We start from the raw sequence: 20,961 nt of genomic DNA, 5'->3' as shown, positions 1-20,961 counted from the left end.
ATCTCAATTTTTCTCTCTCCTTTTTACCTAGTTTTTATTTTTTCTAACCTACCTCAATGCTAGGTACTCTTAATACCTTCTGAAAAATCTTGCTGCCACTTAAATCAACAGGAAAATTTGTCTCTGAACTAATGGCTCAAAAGAGTATATTTTAAAAGTTGTTAATCATTGATTAAGAAAGACATCAATGCTACTGAAGATGAAAGAAAGTCTTACCAAGAAAAATGCTAAATATGAGCAAGGGAAAGTTATCAAACAAGATGAGTCACTTAAACTCAACACACTAGCATCAGTACAAATGTCAAGGCAAAAAAAAAGAAGCATATGAATTTGTGGTAGGAGGTTAGGTCTGGGGCAAAACCAATTAACCTACCAGCAAAAATCTGCCAAATTCATGGAGACCCAGGATACATGTGCCAAACACAGGATCCATGATGACTCAGCAGCTCCTGAGCACAGTATACAGAACCAATCAGAAAATGTTACTTTCAGTGTTTTATTTACAACTGGCATGAAGTTAAGCAAGTCTTTCCACAGGGCAGTTTAAACTTGATGCCAGGCCAAGTGAGTTTTTGGTAGGACACCTGCCCCACTGTCTTATTTGCACAAGGGAGAAGCCAATCCAAGAATTCCAGATACAAAAGACCCCTTTTCCTTACCCTTGTTGTGGCTGTGAGTCTGTTCACCAGCCTGCTCTCATTCTGCAGAGAGACCTTCTTTTCCACTTTTAATAAATGTACATCCCCACTACCTTTTCTGTGTGTCTTATCCAAGTTTTTGTTTAGGGCACCAACAACCTGGAAAGAATTCCCCTGAGACCCACCATCTGGTCACAAATTGACATGTCTATTGCTCAATTTCATAATAATTTTGCTATTTCATTCACTTTATTAATGGTAATTTGTTCAGTGCCTGAATATGATTTTATGTTTTCTGCTTACATTCACCAGCTTTGAATTAATAAAAGAAAATCACTGGGCAGGGGCTGAGGAGGTCCTCCAAGAAGAGGATGTGGAACCCAACTCACCCCACCTGGCGGGTAGATTGTAGTGTTGCTGACTTCTGTCACAGAAAAAGAATTTTCAAGATGTGTCATGAGAGGCATAAAGAGGTTTACTAGGCAGAATTTTAAAGGCATACACTCAGAAAATAGAGTACAAGATCATGAGAGGAACATTAGGGTCTGGAGCTAGGACTATGCATGTGGTCTTAGGGGTTTCTTTAAGATGAGTGTTCTAGGATGTATATTCCCCCTGTCAGGTTACTCACTGGCAGGCTATATTAGAATACAAATCATTTATGTGTGTTTTAGGTTGAGATATGCTACCCACTAATATTGCTGCGTCCTTGAGGATGGAGGTCTGTAGAAGGACGGGCAATTTATAGGTGAAAATCATGGGCCCAGACCACAATTTACAGGTTTATTGTGTCCTAAAGACGCTTAGGATTTTTTTTATGGTTCCTGAAAGGGAAAAAGGCTGGAGTAACTTTTGTTTCCGAAGCTGCATTTTTTCTTAAAATTACCATTTGAAAATTACAATTTTCCTTGTTCCCTTTCTACCTATTTTTTATTTCTTCTCTTCTATCTTGGGGCAGGTCTATTACACAGGGTTCTCTTCTTGCCTTATTTCAGCAAGAACATCACAATCAATTGTAATTACATATCATCATAAGCTATATAGTTAAGAGTTAGAGGTGCCACACAAGGATCACTGGGTTTGAGAGAATTAGATACTGCTCTCGTTAACTATCTTCTCAGCTTCAGCTGGAGTCAAAATGTAACGTGTGACTACCTGTTATGCTGGATGTCAATCCCTGTGCAGAAAGCTTAAATAAGAATGCTGGGAAATCTCAACTCCTTCCTCATTCCACAGTATTTCTGGCCACTAATCTTTCCTATCATGTATCTTTTTCAGATGTTTGATTGAATCAATATATGTTATATTTTTGCGGGGTGTTTTCCTTCATAGAAATTAACTACTTATTATTAATATAAGAAGCTTGGGTAGTTAGCCTTTTAGTCAACAGTGAAAACTGCAGACAAAGATGTATTCAGTCATCTGAAAGTATTGTCTATAATACATAATTATAACTTCTTGAATATTTTTGCAGTTTTCTAGTGTACTCCGTATAAAACTTAAAAAGTTGAAATTATCATCTGCTTCAAAATAATACAGTGTGACTTTAAAATGTAACAGCAAGATTCCTGTGAATTGCCAGACTATGCTAATGTGGCTACTTCCTCATCAAAGACAAAAAAACAAAAATGAGTAAGATACAATAAAAAGATCAAATTCAAAGATTAAAAATAAATATCCAGATGCCGGAAATGAAACAAGAAAACACAGTTAAAATAAAATAAGTATTTTATGCCAGAAAATTTTGAGTTGGTTTGGCAGAGCCTGAATGATATGCCAGCTAATATATAATTCATTGTATAAGAATAAAATAAATACATCTTTGCAAAAAACCCCTGAAATTTCTCTTTTCTAGGTACCTCTGAAAGAATAACTAAACTTCGAGAAGTAACGTAAATTAGACATGCATGCTTAAATATTACATGGTTTTTCTTAAATGGGAAACTCAAAGTATAAATAATTTAATGAGAATAAATATAGAGAGATGTATTACAAAACAGGGAGATAGATCTTTTGCAAATAGAAAAGGAACAAAAAGCGAGCAGGGACAGTGGAGAAAGGAAGGGAAAATAAAAAAGAAATAAGATGTGTTATGTGTGTGTTCCAACTCCTGACAAGGAATGTAATCATTATGTACTAGAAACATATATTAATAAAAATATAAATTTAAAAAAGTATAAAAGAAATTGAGCTCAGAAGGAAATAGCTGGATGCTAAACACTAATAAATGTATTCATAACCTAAGTAAATATTGACCGTACAAACAAATAATGATAACTAAATTTGTAGGAAAGAATAAGCATAATGAAGAGCTAAAATATTAAAAGCAATTATACTGGAGAGAGGTATGATCAGAACTAAGTTTCCTGGAAAACTTACAGTTCAAGATGAGGATAGAGGTGCTGATTAACTTTAGAACTGCGCTACTCAGTATGGCAGAGGGCAAACCCAGAGCCCTGTGGGGATTTAAATTTCAAGTTTAGTTAGTTAAAAAGCCTTGATATTTTAAAATTCAGTTTCCTTTATCTGTGACATGGAAAAAGCTTGGAAGTCATCATTTCATGACTTACAATAAGAAAAAAAATCTTAAAAAACTGAAAATTGATGGTGTTTCATGGACCCATCAAGACTTGCGCTTTCGAGGCACACTACGACATTAAAATCCATCAAAACAAGTGAAGGCAAAGAATCAGAGATCATCTTACCTGGAGCAGAAGTCACTAGGAAGAAAACATTCAAAAGTAATTTTCATGAGTTGCTGGAGGCTGAATGCACACTAGAGCGAGAGTGAGACCCTCCAGGGGTCAGAAGCATTGGATGTAACTGGACCGGGGCAAAAGCTGTAGGCCTAGGAAAATCTATCTAACTCTAGAGACTGAAGGAAAATACTCTGACCTCTCTCATCTTTCATGCTCCCATCTTCTGAGACTTCTTCCTATTATGTTGATCAAATTCAAAGGGAAGCCAGTCATTGAAGAAGAGAACTGGTGATGCTCTACTCAGTGGTCAGCCTCTTTGAGAAAGTCTATGCTAGTAAAATAGAAAATAAATCCAATATAAAGCTTGTCTATAGTAGACTTGGAGATAGTATGGTTCTTTCACCATTTTTATTCTTTCTTTTGTTTTATTCTAACCTCTTATATCAGTTCATCTGCCTTTAGACAGTAATTTTCATAAAAGCCCACTAATACCTTCAAAAACAATCACATTTGATGGTTTTAGCAAAATATGTCCAGTTTAATATTTTTAAATAGTCATATGGATCAGTTTTTAAACAAAAATGTGTAAAGAACACAAGCAAAGATTTGTCATATTGTTACATATTGCTACATATAACCATCTGTGAAATGGTTATATGTTGCAAAGTTATACATTTGAATAACACAGAATTTGTTGCCTGAATTCCAGAAATAATTTAAATAAATTCAACTCTCATACGTCACTTGCAGTTCCTGAATAAACAGTAAACTATACATCATTTATCATAGATTTGGAAACATAACTTTTTAGATATAATGACAATATAATTTGATTATTCTTTATAATAAATGCTGAGCACCAGAAGTGTTTCAGATTTCAGACATCTTTAGATTTTGAATAGTTAAACATAAATAATGAGATATCTTAGAGTTGGGAAAAGTTTAAACACGAAGCTCACTTATGTTTTCTAGGTACCTTATACACATGACCTGAAAGCAATTACATACAATATTTGCAGTATGCCTGTGTTTTGACTGTGACCTGTTACATAAGAACAGATGGGAATTTTCATGTTGGTGTTTAAAAAGTTTTGGAATTAGGAACATTTTGAATTTCAAATTGAAATATTCAATCTGTATATATAAAATATATTGGTAAAATATGTAATCATATAGTTTATAAAATGGATAAGAAAAAGATTAAGGCACAAAAATAAATAAGAAAAGAATATAAATAATTAAAACAAAATAAAATCCAAATGTATAAAGTTGCAACAATACTATTAATTTGAAATTAAAAGTATTTCAATGTTATATAAGTAAATATGTATATCTATTCAAGAAATTATGTTGTACTAAATGGTTACAACTATGTTTAAAAATACAATGAAAAAGGAAGAAGATAGTTGAAGATTTTATATGGACCAATACTTTTATTCAATTTTATTTAATTTTTGTATTTCTCTCCATTATATACATTTTCAGTAAATATAAAAAATGTTTTTAAGTTACATAGTACATTATCGATTATTCATTCTAATCATTGGTACATTTTAGGTATACAAAGAAGAGGTACAAAGGGGTAGGGGTAGTGGGAGGGGCAGGGGAAAGGAAAGAAGGGAAAGGAAAAATGATGAGAAATGGAAAAAATGGAAATAAAGTCTTTGTAAATAGGGAAGGGTGGAGGGCATGGAGGGAGGGCTAGGAATGGGGAAAAAATAAGAACCAAGATGCATTATGTAAAGGTACAATTCCCAATGAGAAATGTAGTTGTGTTGTATACCTACAATGTACCGATAAAAGAATTTAATACAAAAAAAAAAGTTATATAGTACAGAATGATGTTATATAATATATCACTGAAAAATAGAATAGGCATATTGTTTGGTCTTCAAAAGGTTTTCTGGTGATACTCAGAATGAAATGGGTAATTTTAAAGAAAAAAACACAACAAAATGATATGTAAAGCTGACACATGAAAGATGTGTATAGATGGATACATATGCACATACACAAATATAAGAGGCAAATGAAAGTAAAATAGTAGCAAATACACAGAAAACTACTGATGAAGTGGTGAGTAATCAAAGAACTGAATATTTAAAATTTAAAAATTATTATAAGGATTCCCTTGAAAAAATATTATAATGACTCCCTTCTTAAAAATTTGCCTAGTGTGTGGTTGTTCACTAGTGAATTAAATGCTTCCTAACCCTTGTGAATGTTAAAATAATTTCTGGAAAGATTTCAGGAGAAGAATATTGCACTGTGCTTATATATAAAATTAAAACCATAAAACTGATGTATCAAAAACCAGGGTGAAATAGTCTCACTGCTGCTGGCTACTGAATATACTTCTCATATGTTTCAACAATTTCAATAAAAGAATATTTTCATAAATGGTTAAAAAGTCACATTTCAAAAAATGCTAAATTTGTAATTTATTTCCACAATTTACAGTGCTCAACTTTTTGGGTGACTTTACTAATATTTTATTAATATTTTGTATTGCCTTTATGATTACACTTTCTATCTCCCCTAAGTCTAAGAAGAATAATTTAAAATTTTATTCATTTATTGATTAAACATATAAAATAAATCCTGATATTAAATGATCTTCTAAATTATGCAATTATTATCACATAAAATGTATGATTATAGGACATCAACAAAGAATAATTAAGCCCTGAGGTTTTAAGGCTCATTGGAATTAGGAAGGAGTTTCCATCTCATGGTTGTATCAACTTCGTCATCAACATTTTCCAGCTCTTGCTCCTTAGAAAGCTCTAAGAATACCTGAATAAGAGACAAAGGATAAGGAAAAGAAATTGTCATTTTGTTGATTGTCTTTCAAATAAACAGGAAAAACCCATGGTGCTTTCATGTGAAATGCAGAGTCTACTGAGTTGACTCACCTTTTCCAGTGTGCACTGAGAGAGGCTATAGTCTTCCAGATTGAAGGTATGTTTCACTGGGGAGAAAAGAAAAGAGTAGGAGTAGATGTAACAACTAATTACCAAAAATCATTTCAGTCATATAAATCACAAGTACATGTTATTAATAAATATAGAAGATAAATTGAATAAACAAATGCTTGGCAGAAGGATGAAACAATGATTGTCATAAAGAGTAAATATGAATGCATGTTAAATTCACCTAGATGTTAAGATCTGTTCATATAATCTTTTGATAATACATGTTGTGTTGCTTAGTGTATGTGTTCTAGGGAGATATATATGTTCCTTGAGGGACAACATCATTGATTGATATATTCTCTGCATGAGGAAGATGTCAGTCCCATCTCACACTCTGAAAGAACCCAGTACTCCATTCTGCAGATCCATCTGTCATTTGTCACTCGATTCACGTACTCACATGTATCATTTATATACAAAAAATCTCTTATGTGAGAAGCACTTTTAGATGCCAGGAAAAGAACAACAAAGAAAACAGACCAAAACTTGTCTTTGTGTTTTGTGGATAATACTTTATTTTATTTTATTTTATTTTTTGGTACCAGGGATCAAACTTGGGACCTTGTGCTTGAGAGGCAGGCAGTGGAACCACTGAACTAAATCCCTGGCCCATTGTCTATGCGTTTTGTATCTTAGTAGGAAGAGAATGGACATTAAATGTATGCTTAAATATATAATAAAATAAATGGTTTTAGTAGCTATGGAGAAGAACGAAGCAGATAAAGAAATGGGGAGAGCTGCACACTTTTTTTATAGGATCATCAGGAACAGCTATAATGATCAGTCAATAATTGAGCAGAAACCTGAGAAAATGAGAAAGTACCCTGGATATTTAGGAAGAATTGCACAAAGAAGAAATTAGCAAGTGCAAAGTTCTGAAGCCCTGTAGGGCCTATTTTTAAAATATATTATATATTACATATCATCTCTTTTAAATTATTATTCAAGTATGATCTTTCAAAAGTTTTATTTAAATATGGTCATTCTTACCTTCTTCTAGCTTGTGAAATGCCTGAGATAAAGGGTAAACATCTCCTATTGGCAGCTTATAAGTCAAGAAGGAGGAATACCTGGGAATAGGAAAACAATTATATTCAACTCAGAATTTAAGGGAAGAAGACAAGCATCAAAATAAATATTGATATTATCCTAAATTTATTTTTATAAATAAAAGCGATACAAAGTAATGTATGACTTAAATATGAGATCAAACTTATTTATCAATGGAAATAAATTTTAATGATTTTTGGTGTCTGTTATAGACAGATCTAATAATGATCCAGCATAATTATATATATATATTTTTTTTTTCTCAGTTTACGCAAACTGTTTACTTGTTGGTCAGGAACTAACCTGAAATGAAACTTCAGCCTTGTCATCTGAAAAGTCACTTGTAAAGAGAACTATGTGATTGGGGTGGGGGGCACAGCTGTAGAGGGAGGACTCAAAGACCTCCCTGACCTCTAAAGGACAGCCAGCATTGACTTGGGACATTTGCTTCCATGTGCTACTTTCAGCTGTATAACCTCATGTCCTCCTCTTAGCTCATTCCCAAACAAGAGTCCTGATGGCCCCAAGCCCAACCAGACCTCCAGGACTTCCTTTCTTCACATCAGCCCCTGCTCTTCACACCTTACCATTCATGATCTTCCCACATATATCAAATTCACTTCTATGATTTATGACATGGAAGGTCTAAGAAAAAGGATGGAATTACATGTCCTAGCATTTAATACCATATATAATTCATTATATTTACACTGTGCTAAAATGCAAAGAGTAGCTTTATGCCTTTTTATATGTGTTTGTTCTAAGAAATTTTAAATTCAGCTCCTGTTCCACCTCCTTGCCTTTTCCCCCATTAACGTACAGACATACACAAGCATATATATACAAATGTACATCCCTCCTACCCTGCTCTCTCCTTTACATTCTCCATTTTGGAGTATGAACATTTTATTAAAGGGAGACTCTATCTTGATTGCTGTTTCCTATAGAGATGGACGGGTCACAGCTTCCTGAGTTGCTACCAAATCTCTTACAACCTGAAAAACTCAATACATCAGTTTTTGAGATTCTGATCTATTATTATAAAGCCAAATCGTCATGAATTCTCACAGAGAGTAAAGTAAACACTGAGAGGGTAAATCCGCCATGTTTCTCCATAGCCAAGAAAGCTCTTTTCACCTTTCCTGCTGTGCAGCCTGTGGGAAAAACTTCAGAATCTTGGTGTGAACCAAAGGCACTTGAGAAAGTTCCTTTACTTTTAGTTCTAGAATGTAATCTTTGCCAAGTATTCTTTTCAGATCTTGGATGGAGCCAATGCATCTATGGACAGGAAGGAAAATATATTGGAAAAAACACTGCCTTTAATTTTTTATTGTATTAATTTCAAATGCAGTAGAAAGAATGTCAGTGAAAAAGCCAAAAGTTAAGGTTCTAGATGGTGATTTTTGCCCTTTCCATGGGGAATTTTGATCCGGGGTCAAGAGTAGGCTTTGGAGAGATGCTCACCTCAGCCTTCCAGACACCATGATGGCCACTCGGTCACACAGAACCTCAGCCTCAGCCAGGTGGTGGGTGGTCAGGAGGACAGCCCGCTCTGTGTTTTCAACAGACCTCTGAATTGCTTGCCTGAAGTGAGCCAAGAAATTAACAGTATTTAAACAAGAAAGTACAGAACAATAACCAATAGTATTAAGAGTCTAATTAAAAAATGCTAGGGAAATATGAATACTGACTAGCTTTTTGATAATATAAAGAAAAGTTTTAATACTTTTAGATGTGTGAGTAGTATTGTAATTATGGTTTTAAAAAGTTGTCTTGTCTTTTGAGATGCTAATTGAAATATTAATAGATAAAAGGATAGATATGCTGCCTCACATCTCCTTTGAAACAATGGGAGGATAAGGAAACGAAGTGGGTATGGGTCTAGATGAAAGAAGGTTGACCTTCTATTGATTACTGTTGAAACTTAGTAGTGGTCTAATTGTTCTAATAGATTATAAAGGACTTTTCCTACATTTGCATAAAATCCCAAAGCACAAGGTTTTTTAAAACTTGGAAAAAACATTGGAGAGTCGCAAATATGAAACTGAATTGGAAGTTTTGTTAGTACAAAGAGGAATTCATAGATAAGAAAGTAGGAAGAAAAAAACTGTAAAATTGGATAGTCAAACATCACAAGTTAAACAAAAGAGGGAAAAGAAATGGAAAATTATGTCAGTGAGTTTACAGTCTCTAGAAAAAGGACCAGAAGAAGAAAAAGAAAAGTTATAGATATTTCAATAATTAAAAGGTAAAATTAAACACATTCCAAGTTAAAATGCTTTAAACTCCAACAAAATACTTAGATTTTTTTTTAGGCCTAAATACTATAGGACTATGGTGCTGATTAGATCATCTATTTGTTAAATATTTGTTTTCCTAATAATATGAATTTTTTTTTTGGTACCAGGGATCAAGCTCAGAACCTTGTGCTTGCAAGGCAAGCAGCAGAACCACTGAGCTAAATCCCCGGCCGTTAATAATATGAATTGTCTCTGCTATATTTTGGATCTTGAATGTCCCCTACAGGCCTCTATAATAAAGGCTGGTTCCCTTGAGTCATGCTATTAAGAGATGGTGGAATGGTAGAATCCTTTAGTGAGAGGTCTTTTGGTCGTGTGGCATGCCCTTAAAGGTATTATGAGGCCTCAGTGCCTCTTTTCTTTGTTCCCTGGCTCATGAGTTAACCAGTTTTGCTCTGCTATGTGCTCCCACCATGATATCATGGGCCATTGTAATGAAGCCAACTGATCAGAACTGGACCTCTAAAACTGTGAGCCAAAATAAACCTTTTCTCTTTTCAAATTAATTATCTCAAGTGGAAAAATACAGTGGCAGCTGATGTGACTACTAATATATCAGTTTTCTGCCACTGTGACAAAATACCTGAGAGAATTGATTTAAAAGAAAGGTTTGTTTTGGCTCATAGTTTCAGTCCATGGCCAGTTGACTGCTGTGGTTTGGCCTATGAAAAGGCAGAACACGGTGAGAGAGAGGGCGTGGTGGAGCAAAACTGCTCCCTTCCCAGTAGCCAGGATGCAAGAAGAGGGGCCAGGGTCCCTCATCTCTTACAAGGGCATGCCTCCAAAGACCTACCTTCCTTACACTATATCCCACCTTCTAAAGATTCCAATGACTCTCAATAGCACCAGAGGCTGGAAACTAAGCCTTCAATACATGAACCTTTGAGGGTCATTTAAGATCTAAACTATAGAAGCTGACTAACACAATCTCCATTGGATCACGCAGGAACTAGTAAGTTTGAAGGTTAATTTTCCAAGATTGATTTATAAATCAATCTTTATATAATGTTTGTACTCTGGCTCTGTGAATTATGATAATGCTCACCACATCTGATGTTGCCCTGTTGGATCTATGCCTGTAGATGGTTCATCCAGAAGCAGGATAGGTGAATCTCCCAGGATGCTCAGCACAAAACACAGCTGCAAGGCACAGAAACCCACTGTTTGCTTCTATACCATGTCAGCCCTCAGAGTAGAATCAGAATCCATACATACCTTTCTGGTAGTTCCTGCTGCTAACTTCCTCACTGGAACATTCAGATGTTCATGCAATTTGAAAGCATTCACTAATCTGATAGAAACAGGATGAGAATATCGGGTCAACAAAAGATTTTTGGAAAACTCTGGCACACAGACTTGCAACACTGAAAAGGGAAGCTTGATAGTATTATCCTCAAAGCTCCAAATCACAATAAAAAGAAAAAAAACAGATTTGGAGCATGATGTATTTTTCACCTCATAAAATCTTTTTAAGAAAAATTAGAATTCTGAATAAAAAACTGAAAATGGATGGTTATTCTATTCCCAACTTTTTATTAGAAAACTGAAATGGTGGTTGCTTGTGATTATTTACTTGCTTATTCCTTGTCAATTATTTTATGCAGTCACTTTTTCTTAAGCTTCCTCATTCAGAATGCAGGAAATCAGGTCTTGTTCCCCATCCTCTATCAACACTCTGTAAAGGTGAAAATGCCTTTCTTCTAAGCATTCTTTATTAGTGAGTTTATTATCAGTGGTACAGCACCCCTGCCTTGACACAAAGGAATCACAGATCTTTTCTCTACCGTGAAATGGTAATGGCAGTGTCGCCTTTCCTCAGCCCTTTCACCGCAGCATACACCTCCAGATGTTCTTTCATCGTCAGCCTAGGCCACATCACGTTCTCCTGAGGACAGTATCCCAGGAACTTGATCATGTCCTCTCCCTGGTCACCCCAAACCGAACTGAATCCTTTCAGTTCCACCTACAAAAGTACAATGGCTTTAGAAACAAGGTAGCCTTTTCTCCAAAGGTAAACTGATCAAGAACACTGACATATAACTTTTAAAGCCTAAGGTGTTGGAGAATCAAGGAAATCTCATAGAAATTGTTTCATATTTATGAGAAGACACAATGGAATCTACTAACATAAAGTTATAGTCTTACATATAAGGGAAAAGAGAGACCTAATCAGCTCAGGTGGTTCCTGAGAAGCTGTATGAGGAAAAGATCCTTGGCTCCTGGTCACATTCAATTCCCCTTACAAACTTTTAAATGCCCAGCAAAAGTAATAAAAGAAGGCCATACTCTTAAGTGAAATAAATAGGACACACATGTGTAAATACTGAATAATTTCTCTGGTATGAAAAACTAAAAGTGTAAATAAGGATCAAAATGTATAATTGATATTGTGAAATAGAAAAAAAAGGTCTAAAGGAGTAGGGGAAGTGGAAGGCCTAGGGGAAAGGAAAGAAGGGAAAAGAAAAAATACGAGAAAAGGAAAAAATTGAAATAAAGTCTTTGTAAATAGGGAAGGGTGGAGGGGGTGAAGGGAGGGGAGGGGAATGGGGAATAAATAAGAACCAAGATACATCATGTAAAGGTACAAGCTCCCAATGATGAATGTAACTGTACTGTATACCTAAAATGTACTGCTAAACTTAATGGGAAAAAAGTAATAAAAGAAAAAAATAATTTTAACTAAAGATGAGAGTATAGTTTTATATAGTCTATATTTATAATGAAACTTCTATTTTTAGACGACAAATCATTTCTTTGTTTTTCACTACCTCTCCAGCTGTTGGCTTTGTGATTCCAGCTATCATCTTAATAGAGGAACTTTTACCAGCACCACTGGGGCCTAGCAATCCAAAAATTTCACCTGAAAGAGAAGAATCAGATTATCAATATTGGAAGTGAAATACTGACTTACATTAACTTTTTTCTTCACTGAAATCTTTTGAGATCTCTGTACCTCTCAGTTAGTGACATTTTAAAATTTATAACATATATAACCCATGTCATGAAAACATTAATTCTTGTAATTATATCAAATACTAGCAGAAAGCCTACGAATGTGATGTCAGCTGTCTCTTTGCTCCAAATTTCTTGTTGCAGTTAAAAATGTGCCCCAGCTGTTTTCTATAGTAGATGGTTGAAGTACAGCGTATATAGGTAAATGATTCCTAAAACTAGGAACTAAAATTCAACTACCTGGGCCTAAACTACCATGACCTTTCATGTGAACTGATGCTCCCTACCCAAATTTATGAACAAGCAGCAGTCAGTATGTAATCTTTTCAAAATATAAATTAGAAGATGACACAAACCTGCCAAAAACTCTCCAAAGGCATTACACTAACTTGGCATAAACACAAATGTTTTGCTGTTTTAAAATGCTGTTCCTAGCTGGGCATAGTGGTGCATGCCTGTAATCTCAGTACTCTAGGAGGTTAAGGCAGGAGAACTGCAAGTCTGAGATTAGTCTAGGCAATTTAGAAACTTAGTAAGACCCTGTCTCAAAATAAAAAGAGCTTGGTATGTAGCTGACTGCAAATGCTCTGGATTCAGTACTCAGTACTAGAAAATAAAAGCTATTTCTAATGTAGCCCCCTCCACTTCATTGACTTCATCTCTTCCATTTATAGATGCATCCAGAGGCCTCTCTGTATGAGATGCAACCATCCCAAATATGCTGCTATGCCTGAGTCCCTGTCCTTAGTGTTTCTTCTACATGGGTGCTCTTATCTTTTAATGTTACGCATAATTAGCACTTTAATATCATACAGATCTTGGCTGAAATGTCACTGTTCAAATGAGGCCTTCCCTGATTCTAACCACTCACATCATTTCACATATTTCAGTGTTCCACACAAAACTTATTTAATACTTGACATTTTTCTTGATCAGTTATTTTTATTTATCGATCCCCTCCTTGCATATAAAATCCATGAGGGAAGAGAAGTTTGCTTATTTCCTTCACAATTGTGTTTCCAGACCCTACAACAGTCCCTGACACCTGAAAAAATATGTTAGATGATTGAGTGGATGAAAGCTTCAGCAAGTAAAATGTTGCCTATAACACAGATTTTCATTGAATATTTCTAAATATAATGATGAATTTAAAAAGTGATCACTCCAAACCTTTCTTAACACAGAAAGAGATATTTCTTGCTGCTATTTTCTTCTTCCTCTTTGCAAAGCAGTTTTTCTTCTGGCCTGCATATTCTTTGTGTAGACAGCTGGCAATTATGGTTGGTTTCTAGAAGAAATGACAGTATGATTTTCTTCGTAAGTTTCTAAGACTTTATGTTCCTATGTTCTCCCTACTGGAACCTTTCGTGACCTGTGTCATAAAACAAACCATACTCTGAGTTGGGGGTAATCCATGCTGTATGTTACAAATATCATGTGCATTCATTAGCACAGAAAAGTCTCTTGTTTCTAAATAGACTGATAAAACTGCATAGTTTCATGGAATCTGGTTCATGTCGAAGCTCATGGAAACATCATAACATCTGAATCAAATAAATGAATAATCCTTTAAAAATCTTAATCTCTATTTAGCATGCTATAACAAATCTTTCATCCTTTATATCACGAAGTCTTACATTTTAAGTTATAGCACTAATTATGAAGCCTCATTTTGTCAAAAGTAGAATGAAAACATTATGTTTTGTGTTCTCTTAGCTCCCAGGGCACTCAAAAAAAAAAATGTCTGCCTACTTAAGGATTAAAAATGCAACAAACTCCAAGCTTTCAAAACGAAAATGAGAATGTCAAACTCTATTCTGGACAATTCTTGGATATTTCCAGTCGTATCTGTTTTATCACTTGCTTTTCTACCTCATCTAAGTTTGAAGTGGTCAGAGCAGTTGATGTTCTTATTCTTTCTGCTTGAACATCTTCATGTTCATCTCCAGGTTCTTCTGGATTTGGTTGAGCATTTCGACTTTGGGGAGAAATTCTGTGGAGAAAATGAATTAAACTGGCTTTCTAGTTGTCAGAAATCTTTTAAGTGTCAGTATTCCTGAGATTTAACCATTGTCCTTTCTTTCAATAGACCGTGATTCTGTCCATGGTGCTTCTGTTTTTTGCTGAGAACTCCCGTCTCACTAACCAGAACGGCTTTCTTGGTGTTGCTGCCATTATTCAAGCAAGCATCTTTGACTCTTTCAAATTTAGCAGCAAATACTGTCCTTCCTCTTGAAAATCAAAGTTTCTCGTTTCCTTTTATCACTCTGAGGTCATCTTAATCACACTAGGTATTTGTTTCAGCATCTTTTACTGTGAACTTTTTCCAGAGTCCTTCTACTTGCTAAACACTCTGAACTAAGTTGGTAAATCAACTCCGTTCCATATCTTCTATTTAGAGATGCATACTATCTTGGATGAAACAATGGCATATTTTTGTACTCATTACAATTTCTGAGAAACTTCTTGTTCAGCTGCTTAATAGAAAAACTGTCCTTAACAGTCCTAATTTTTTCACTAAGCCAGAAATTTCCCAGATGATTATACTGATTACATTTTAAAAATAAATCCATAGTAACAAGCTGACTGTACAGCTACCACCTAGGAGTATTCAAATATGATATTAAATATGAAATTAAATTTATCCCAACCTGAAAAAAGGATCCTTTTGTATTACTTTCTTTCCATATTTTAGTTCCATGCATCTTAGAACAAAAATGAATAGCAAAGCCTGAAAGTAAGGCTAGGAAAAAGAAAAAGTTTAATTTAGATATAAATTCACAAATATAACTTAAACATTTGAGGAAAATTGGTGATGTTTTGTCTTCAGGTAAAAATAATAAATTCTTATGAGTTGAGGATCAAATCTAGCTATACAGTCCCAATCCACTTAGCTAAACCTGTCTCCTGTCTTTTGCTCATAACCCATGTTATCTGTTCCATTTTCAAATTTACCTAAGGCTCAACTACTCCTCATTATACTGTGTAACTCCACCCAAGTCCAGATCATTATTTCTTACCTGGATTATTGTAACACATTCCTACCTGGTCTTCCTCTGCTCCTCTTGCCCTACAAATGTATCTTCATCTCAGTAACCAGAGCTGCTCTTTCAAAATAGAAGTCTGATCAGTCACTCTCCATAAAACCCTCCAGTGGCTCCCCCATGGCTCAGAGTAGCATCAAAGTCCTTAAAGTGGCCCAGAACACACTGTGTAGCCCCTTTCCCCAAACCCACATTGCCCACTATTTCTGTAACCATCCCTTCTTTTACTCTTCCTCTTTCTAACTCTGTGAATATCACACTAGCCTCAAGGATGAGCCTGGAACATACCAGAGTAATTACTGCCACCTCTTCCTGAACTGTTCTTCTCCAAGCCCTCCGATCACCCATCTAACCCAGTATGTATTATTAATTTAGTTTATTTTCTATCTACTTCCATCAGGATATGAACTTTATGATGTTAGAGACTTCTCATTTTACTTTTAGGTCTAGAAAAAGTACTGACAATAGTATTTAAAGATAGTTTTCTTCAGCCTAAGTATACAAATACCTTTCTTATTTAACTCTTGCCTTTTTATCCATAATTCAAATGATTTCCTTTATTCTGCATTTTGTTTTTGTTTTTTCTTTTTTGAAACAGGGTCTCATGATGTAGTTCAATCTGGCCTTGAATTCTCCGTGTAGCTCAGGCTAACCTTGAACTCATGATGATCCTCCTCCCTCAGCCTCCCAAATGCGAGAATTACAGGTGGCATATGCCACCATGCCCAGCTTATCTGCATTTTTAAAAGCTCTCTTAAATTCAGAGGGAGGTAGTAAACAGAATAAACAAAGTACAATTAATTTTATATTGAATTCTGGACTTACACATTCTATTTCTACTTATAAAAAGTGTTTCTAGGGTTTAAAAACATGTCTGATGTCATATTTAAAGCACTTTCAGAGTTGGTACACCTTAAACAAGAAAGATAAAATCATTATCATAAATGATAGCCATCCAAAAGAATATGTAGTAAGATAGAAAGTCCTCTTACTATTAGACATACTAGAAGATCAACTCCACTCAGGTCAAAATTTAGTTCATTAAATTCTCTGAAGTGCTCTTGGATTCTCTGAAAAGACCAAAAAAAGGCTAAATGAAAATTAATTTGCTTTATGATATACATATAATAATATCAAATTTCCCATCTGAACTATTTCCCTGGTTAAGCTCAATTGCTTTGTGTGTGCTGGTGACAAATTCTGTACAAAGAAGGGAAGCCTCCCACTCAATTCTTACTATTTCTCAATGAGCAAGTAACCTATATCTGTTCCTTTCTTTCATTTTACAAAAGTGTTTTGTTTTCAAACCAAAGCCTTTGATGAAAGCATAGCAGAGAGAGGTGCTGTCATTTGGAAAAACTTCTGTGAGCTAAAGTATTCATCCCGTGTTCCACACAAGCCTGTTCACAACCTGTGCAAGTCTCCTTACATTTTAGAGGGAAAGTGTTCTCACCAAAGGGATGTTTATAATCAAGAATGCCAGTCATTGCTCGGCCAATGGAAAAATATTTTTACAGACAGATTTTCCCAGTTCTCCAAGAACACAATTAATGTAGCCCCTCTTACTTTCTTAAGACCATTTCAGGGTGTTTTCTTGACTGAGCTGTTCTCTCCGCTTAAGCCATGCTCTGCTGCGTCAATGTTTCAAGGTCTTTCTGCCTTTGCTCCGCCTCTGCAGAGCATGCTTTCCTCCTCTCTCACTCTGCCACTAACTCACTCTTACTCATCTTTCAGGAATGTATTTACACATCACTTTCCCAGAACTCTGGCTCTCTGGAGTGCAATGACTGCACGTTGTATGTTCTCCCCTGGCACTCTGTCCTTTTTGCCCTCCACTGTAACCTTAGGTTTTGCTCTTTGTTTCTTGTGGTTTTTTTCTCTTCCAATACTGGGGAAATCCAGAGCCTCCTGCTAAGCTACATCCCTAGCCCTTAAAAAAAAAAAAAAAACCTTTTAAAAAAATTTTGAGACAGGGTCTGCCTTAGGCTCTAAATTGGCCAGGCTGAACTGGAACTTGTGATCTTCCTGCCTCAGCCTCCAAGAGGGTTGGGATTACAAGTGTGTGCAAATACACTCTGCTTCTTTGTAATCTGTAAGCTCATTGTATCAGTGTACTTGAGGTTGATCTTTGTCTCATACTATGAAATTCTATGAAAGGAAGTACTGTGTTAGCTTCAGGTAACCCTAATTACTATTACATTGCCTAACACAGCACAGTGTTCGATGCATGTTTTTGAACAAGTGAATGGCATTGTACATGAGTTTACCCTCACAGTGGATAATGAATACTGTCTGAACTAGAAAGCTCTGTCGATTTGCTATTAGATTTGAGTAGCATTTAACAGTAACTATATTTTGCAGAGTGCATAAGGCAAAGTTTTTTAACAGCTATAAGAGGTACAATTTTAATTCCATAAAATTTACCACTTAAAAGGTACAATTTAGGATGTGTTGTAAGTATATAGAGCTGTGAAATCACCATCACAATTGAAATTTAGAACATTTTAATCATCACAAAGAAATTATCACTTTAGTTGCCATCACTGTCTATCTCCATAGGTCTGGGTGAAACACTTCAATAGGTTACATACTCAAAATAAATGACACAGTTTTTAATCTTACCTCTCCCAAAAAGATTTGGAATGCACCCAGGGTAGATAAAGGAACAAGTACCATGCTAGAAATTATTATACTTAAGTGGAAGTATTCAAATATCAAGAAGTTGAACATGATGGTCAAGACCTACGAGGCAAGTCCAAATATTTTGCATTAGACATACTCAGCTCATTCATAAGTGAGAAAACATTTAAGATGTAGGTATTCTTATCATGCATATCACAATTTTCCCACATGCAGATGTATCTTTATGGCCATCACAATTTCCCCTTTTAGAAAGAAAAGGGGAGGAAGGCTTTTGTTAATATAAATGTTCATGATCTTCAGCTTTTCAACAGAAAATTCTTTAAAAAAATTTTTTTAACATGTATTAGTTGTACAAATTAATGTGTTTGTTGTGACTTTGACCTCTCCTTCTCATTTCCCCTTCATGCTGAGTATTAAACCCAGGGTTTCATGCATGCTGAGCTACACTCCCAGCCAGTATAATATTTTAACACATACACAAGGCAGCAATAAACATTTCTCTCTCTTGATCATTTATGTCAGAGCTTTTGAACTTCTCTGTTCTAGATCTTCACAAAATTAGGAAAGGTTGTAGTAAACTATAGCCATCACACTGTGCTATGGAACACAAGAAAATTTTTTTTCTGTGTTTTAGTACCAGTAGCCAATCATATTTTATATTCCATCCCTCCTTGTCCTTCTTGACCTCTCATAGTCACTATTCTTCATTCAGACCTTTTTTTTTTTTTTTTTTTTTGGTACCGGGGATCGAATTCAGGTCCTTGCAATTGTGCAGCAGGCGGTGAAACCACTGAGCTAAATCCCTGGCCCCAGATCAATTTTTTTAGCTTTCATATATAAAAGAGAATATGTGATGTTTGTATCTCTGGGTCTGCCTTATTTTGCTAAACATAATTTCCTAAAGTTCCTTCCAGTTTGCTGTAAATGACAGGATTTTATTCTTCTTATGGTTGAATAATATTCTTTTGGGTATATATATATATATATATATATATATATATATATATATATACACACACACACATATATATATGTATATATATATCACATTTTCTGTATACATTCATCTTTTGATGGGCATTTAAATTGATTCAATATTTTTAGCTATTGTGAATAGTGTTGTAATAAATATGGGAATGCAGGATTTATTGTGCTGACTTTCTTTCCTTTGAAAATATATCCAAAAGTGAAATAGCTGGATCATACAGTAGATCACTTTTTAGTTTTTGGGGGAACCTCTGTACCACACTCTGTTATGGTTGTATTACATTCCCATCAACAGTGCATGACGAGTTCCTTTAACTCTTCATCCTTGCTAGCATTTGTTATTTTTTGATAAAATAGCCATTCTAACTGGAGTGAGATGATGTAATTGTATTGACTTGCATTTGCTACTAGCTAATGATATTGAGCATTGAAAACATATACATTTTATGCACTTGTACTTCTTATTTAGATCATTTGTCCATTTTATTTGGATTACTTGTCTTTTTTTAAAAAAGTTTTTCCAGTTCTTTACATATTCTGGATATTAAACCTTTGTCTTTTTGGATATGACTCCCAAAGCAAAAATAGGCAAATGGGATTATATTAAACTAAGAAATGTCTGCACAGCAAAGGAAACAATAAAAAAAATGAAGAGTACCATACAAAGTGGAGAAAATATTGGCCAACTACTAATGTGACATAAAAATTCCTACTAGATAAAAATACTGGAGATTAAGACGAAAGCTAAAATGACCAGATAGATTTCTTAAGTGCTTTAAGTTCCATATAAGACAGTAAAATAAAGAGATGAATTACCTTTTCAAAGCCACAGTAATGACGTAACTATAATCAGAGATATAAATATATTTCACTGTAAAACTGTGGTATAATTTTGTTTTCACATTCTAAACAAAGAACTGTTTCTTCTACAAAATTCTTTATTTTTACAGCTTGCCTCTAGAACATTTCTAGTCTTATTTGAAGTCTTATTTCAATCTGAAACATAACTGGCAGCAAAGGAAAAAGGACATCCAATCATATGTAGATACGTTTTGATTATAAAAATACAGTGTTTCAGAAAGTCATGGTAGATTTTCTGCTGATCCTTATTTGCTATAGTTTATTCAAATCATAGGAAGAACATCTTCCTCCTCACATTAGTTCATTAACCGAATAAGGAAGGGGTTCTGTATTATCATGACTTTTGTTGGAAATAGTAGCCAAATTTTTACTTTTGTTCATTTTTTTTCCCTTGGTGCTGTATATCCAAGAGGCATTCACAATATGATGATGCTGATTCTGATCTGTTTTCTTCTGTGATTTGAAAAAATAATCCTTTTCCCCCATTACCTATGGGGGAAAAATAAGAACTAAGATACATCATGTTCAGGTACAAACACCCAATGATAAATGTAAATATACTGTATATCTAAAATGTACCAATTAATATATAAATTTAAAAAATCCTTTTACATGATTCCTACTCTTTATTCCAAAAAAGGAAAATGATTTCTATGCTCTGAGAGATGAAAGTCATTGTTCTACAGGATTCTGTGTATCAATATCTAGAAGGTATGTCATATTCTGTGGAATCAATGCACAGATTTATACTGTGCCAAGCACAACACTTGGTTGAGAAAATTCTGTGCACAGTTTTCCAACCCAAAGTATCA

General features: G+C 34.7%; 2 protein-coding genes across 10 annotated transcripts in view; both read right to left on the bottom strand.

Annotated features, from left to right (window-relative positions):
* Abca9 (ATP binding cassette subfamily A member 9) overlaps positions 1 to 3,722 on the bottom strand; it is a 79,494-nt gene extending 75,772 nt beyond the window's left edge. Inside the window, 2 exon segments of the mRNA XM_004870288.3 lie at positions 374 to 3,094; positions 3,534 to 3,722. Of these exon segments, the coding sequence (XP_004870345.3) occupies positions 374 to 433 (60 nt within the window). The 5' untranslated portion in view covers positions 434 to 3,094; positions 3,534 to 3,722.
* A 1,026-nt stretch (positions 3,723 to 4,748) lies between these two features.
* The window catches only part of LOC101724434 (ATP-binding cassette sub-family A member 6), a 60,502-nt gene continuing 44,289 nt past the window's right edge, over positions 4,749 to 20,961 (bottom strand). For 8 of the 9 annotated variants that reach the window (XM_021248596.2, XM_021248595.2, XM_021248594.2 and 5 more), the window contains 14 exons: positions 18,281 to 18,400; positions 16,651 to 16,728; positions 15,266 to 15,357; positions 14,487 to 14,607; positions 13,785 to 13,902; positions 12,431 to 12,522; positions 11,447 to 11,625; positions 10,878 to 10,953; positions 10,708 to 10,802; positions 8,827 to 8,946; positions 8,500 to 8,640; positions 7,303 to 7,382; positions 6,253 to 6,308; positions 4,749 to 6,133 (listed from right to left, as the gene is read on the bottom strand). In XM_021248596.2, coding sequence (XP_021104255.2) covers positions 6,032 to 6,133; positions 6,253 to 6,308; positions 7,303 to 7,382; positions 8,500 to 8,640; positions 8,827 to 8,946; positions 10,708 to 10,802; positions 10,878 to 10,953; positions 11,447 to 11,625; positions 12,431 to 12,522; positions 13,785 to 13,902; positions 14,487 to 14,607; positions 15,266 to 15,357; positions 16,651 to 16,728; positions 18,281 to 18,400 — 1,470 coding nt within the window. In that variant the 3' untranslated portion in view covers positions 4,749 to 6,031. The remainder of the gene's footprint in view (positions 6,134 to 6,252; positions 6,309 to 7,302; positions 7,383 to 8,499; positions 8,641 to 8,826; positions 8,947 to 10,707; positions 10,803 to 10,877; positions 10,954 to 11,446; positions 11,626 to 12,430; positions 12,523 to 13,784; positions 13,903 to 14,486; positions 14,608 to 15,265; positions 15,358 to 16,650; positions 16,729 to 18,280; positions 18,401 to 20,961) is intronic. The other variant, XM_021248597.2, reaches the window with a different exon arrangement.

The sequence above is a fragment of the Heterocephalus glaber genome, unplaced genomic scaffold, assembly GCF_053883595.1.
Source record: "Heterocephalus glaber isolate CG9 unplaced genomic scaffold, H.glaber_assembly_v1.0 deba00000937, whole genome shotgun sequence".
Classification (NCBI taxonomy): domain Eukaryota; kingdom Metazoa; phylum Chordata; class Mammalia; order Rodentia; family Bathyergidae; genus Heterocephalus; species Heterocephalus glaber.
The sequence above is the reverse complement of the archived record's forward strand: the minus strand, read 5'-3'. Positions and strand labels throughout refer to the sequence as shown.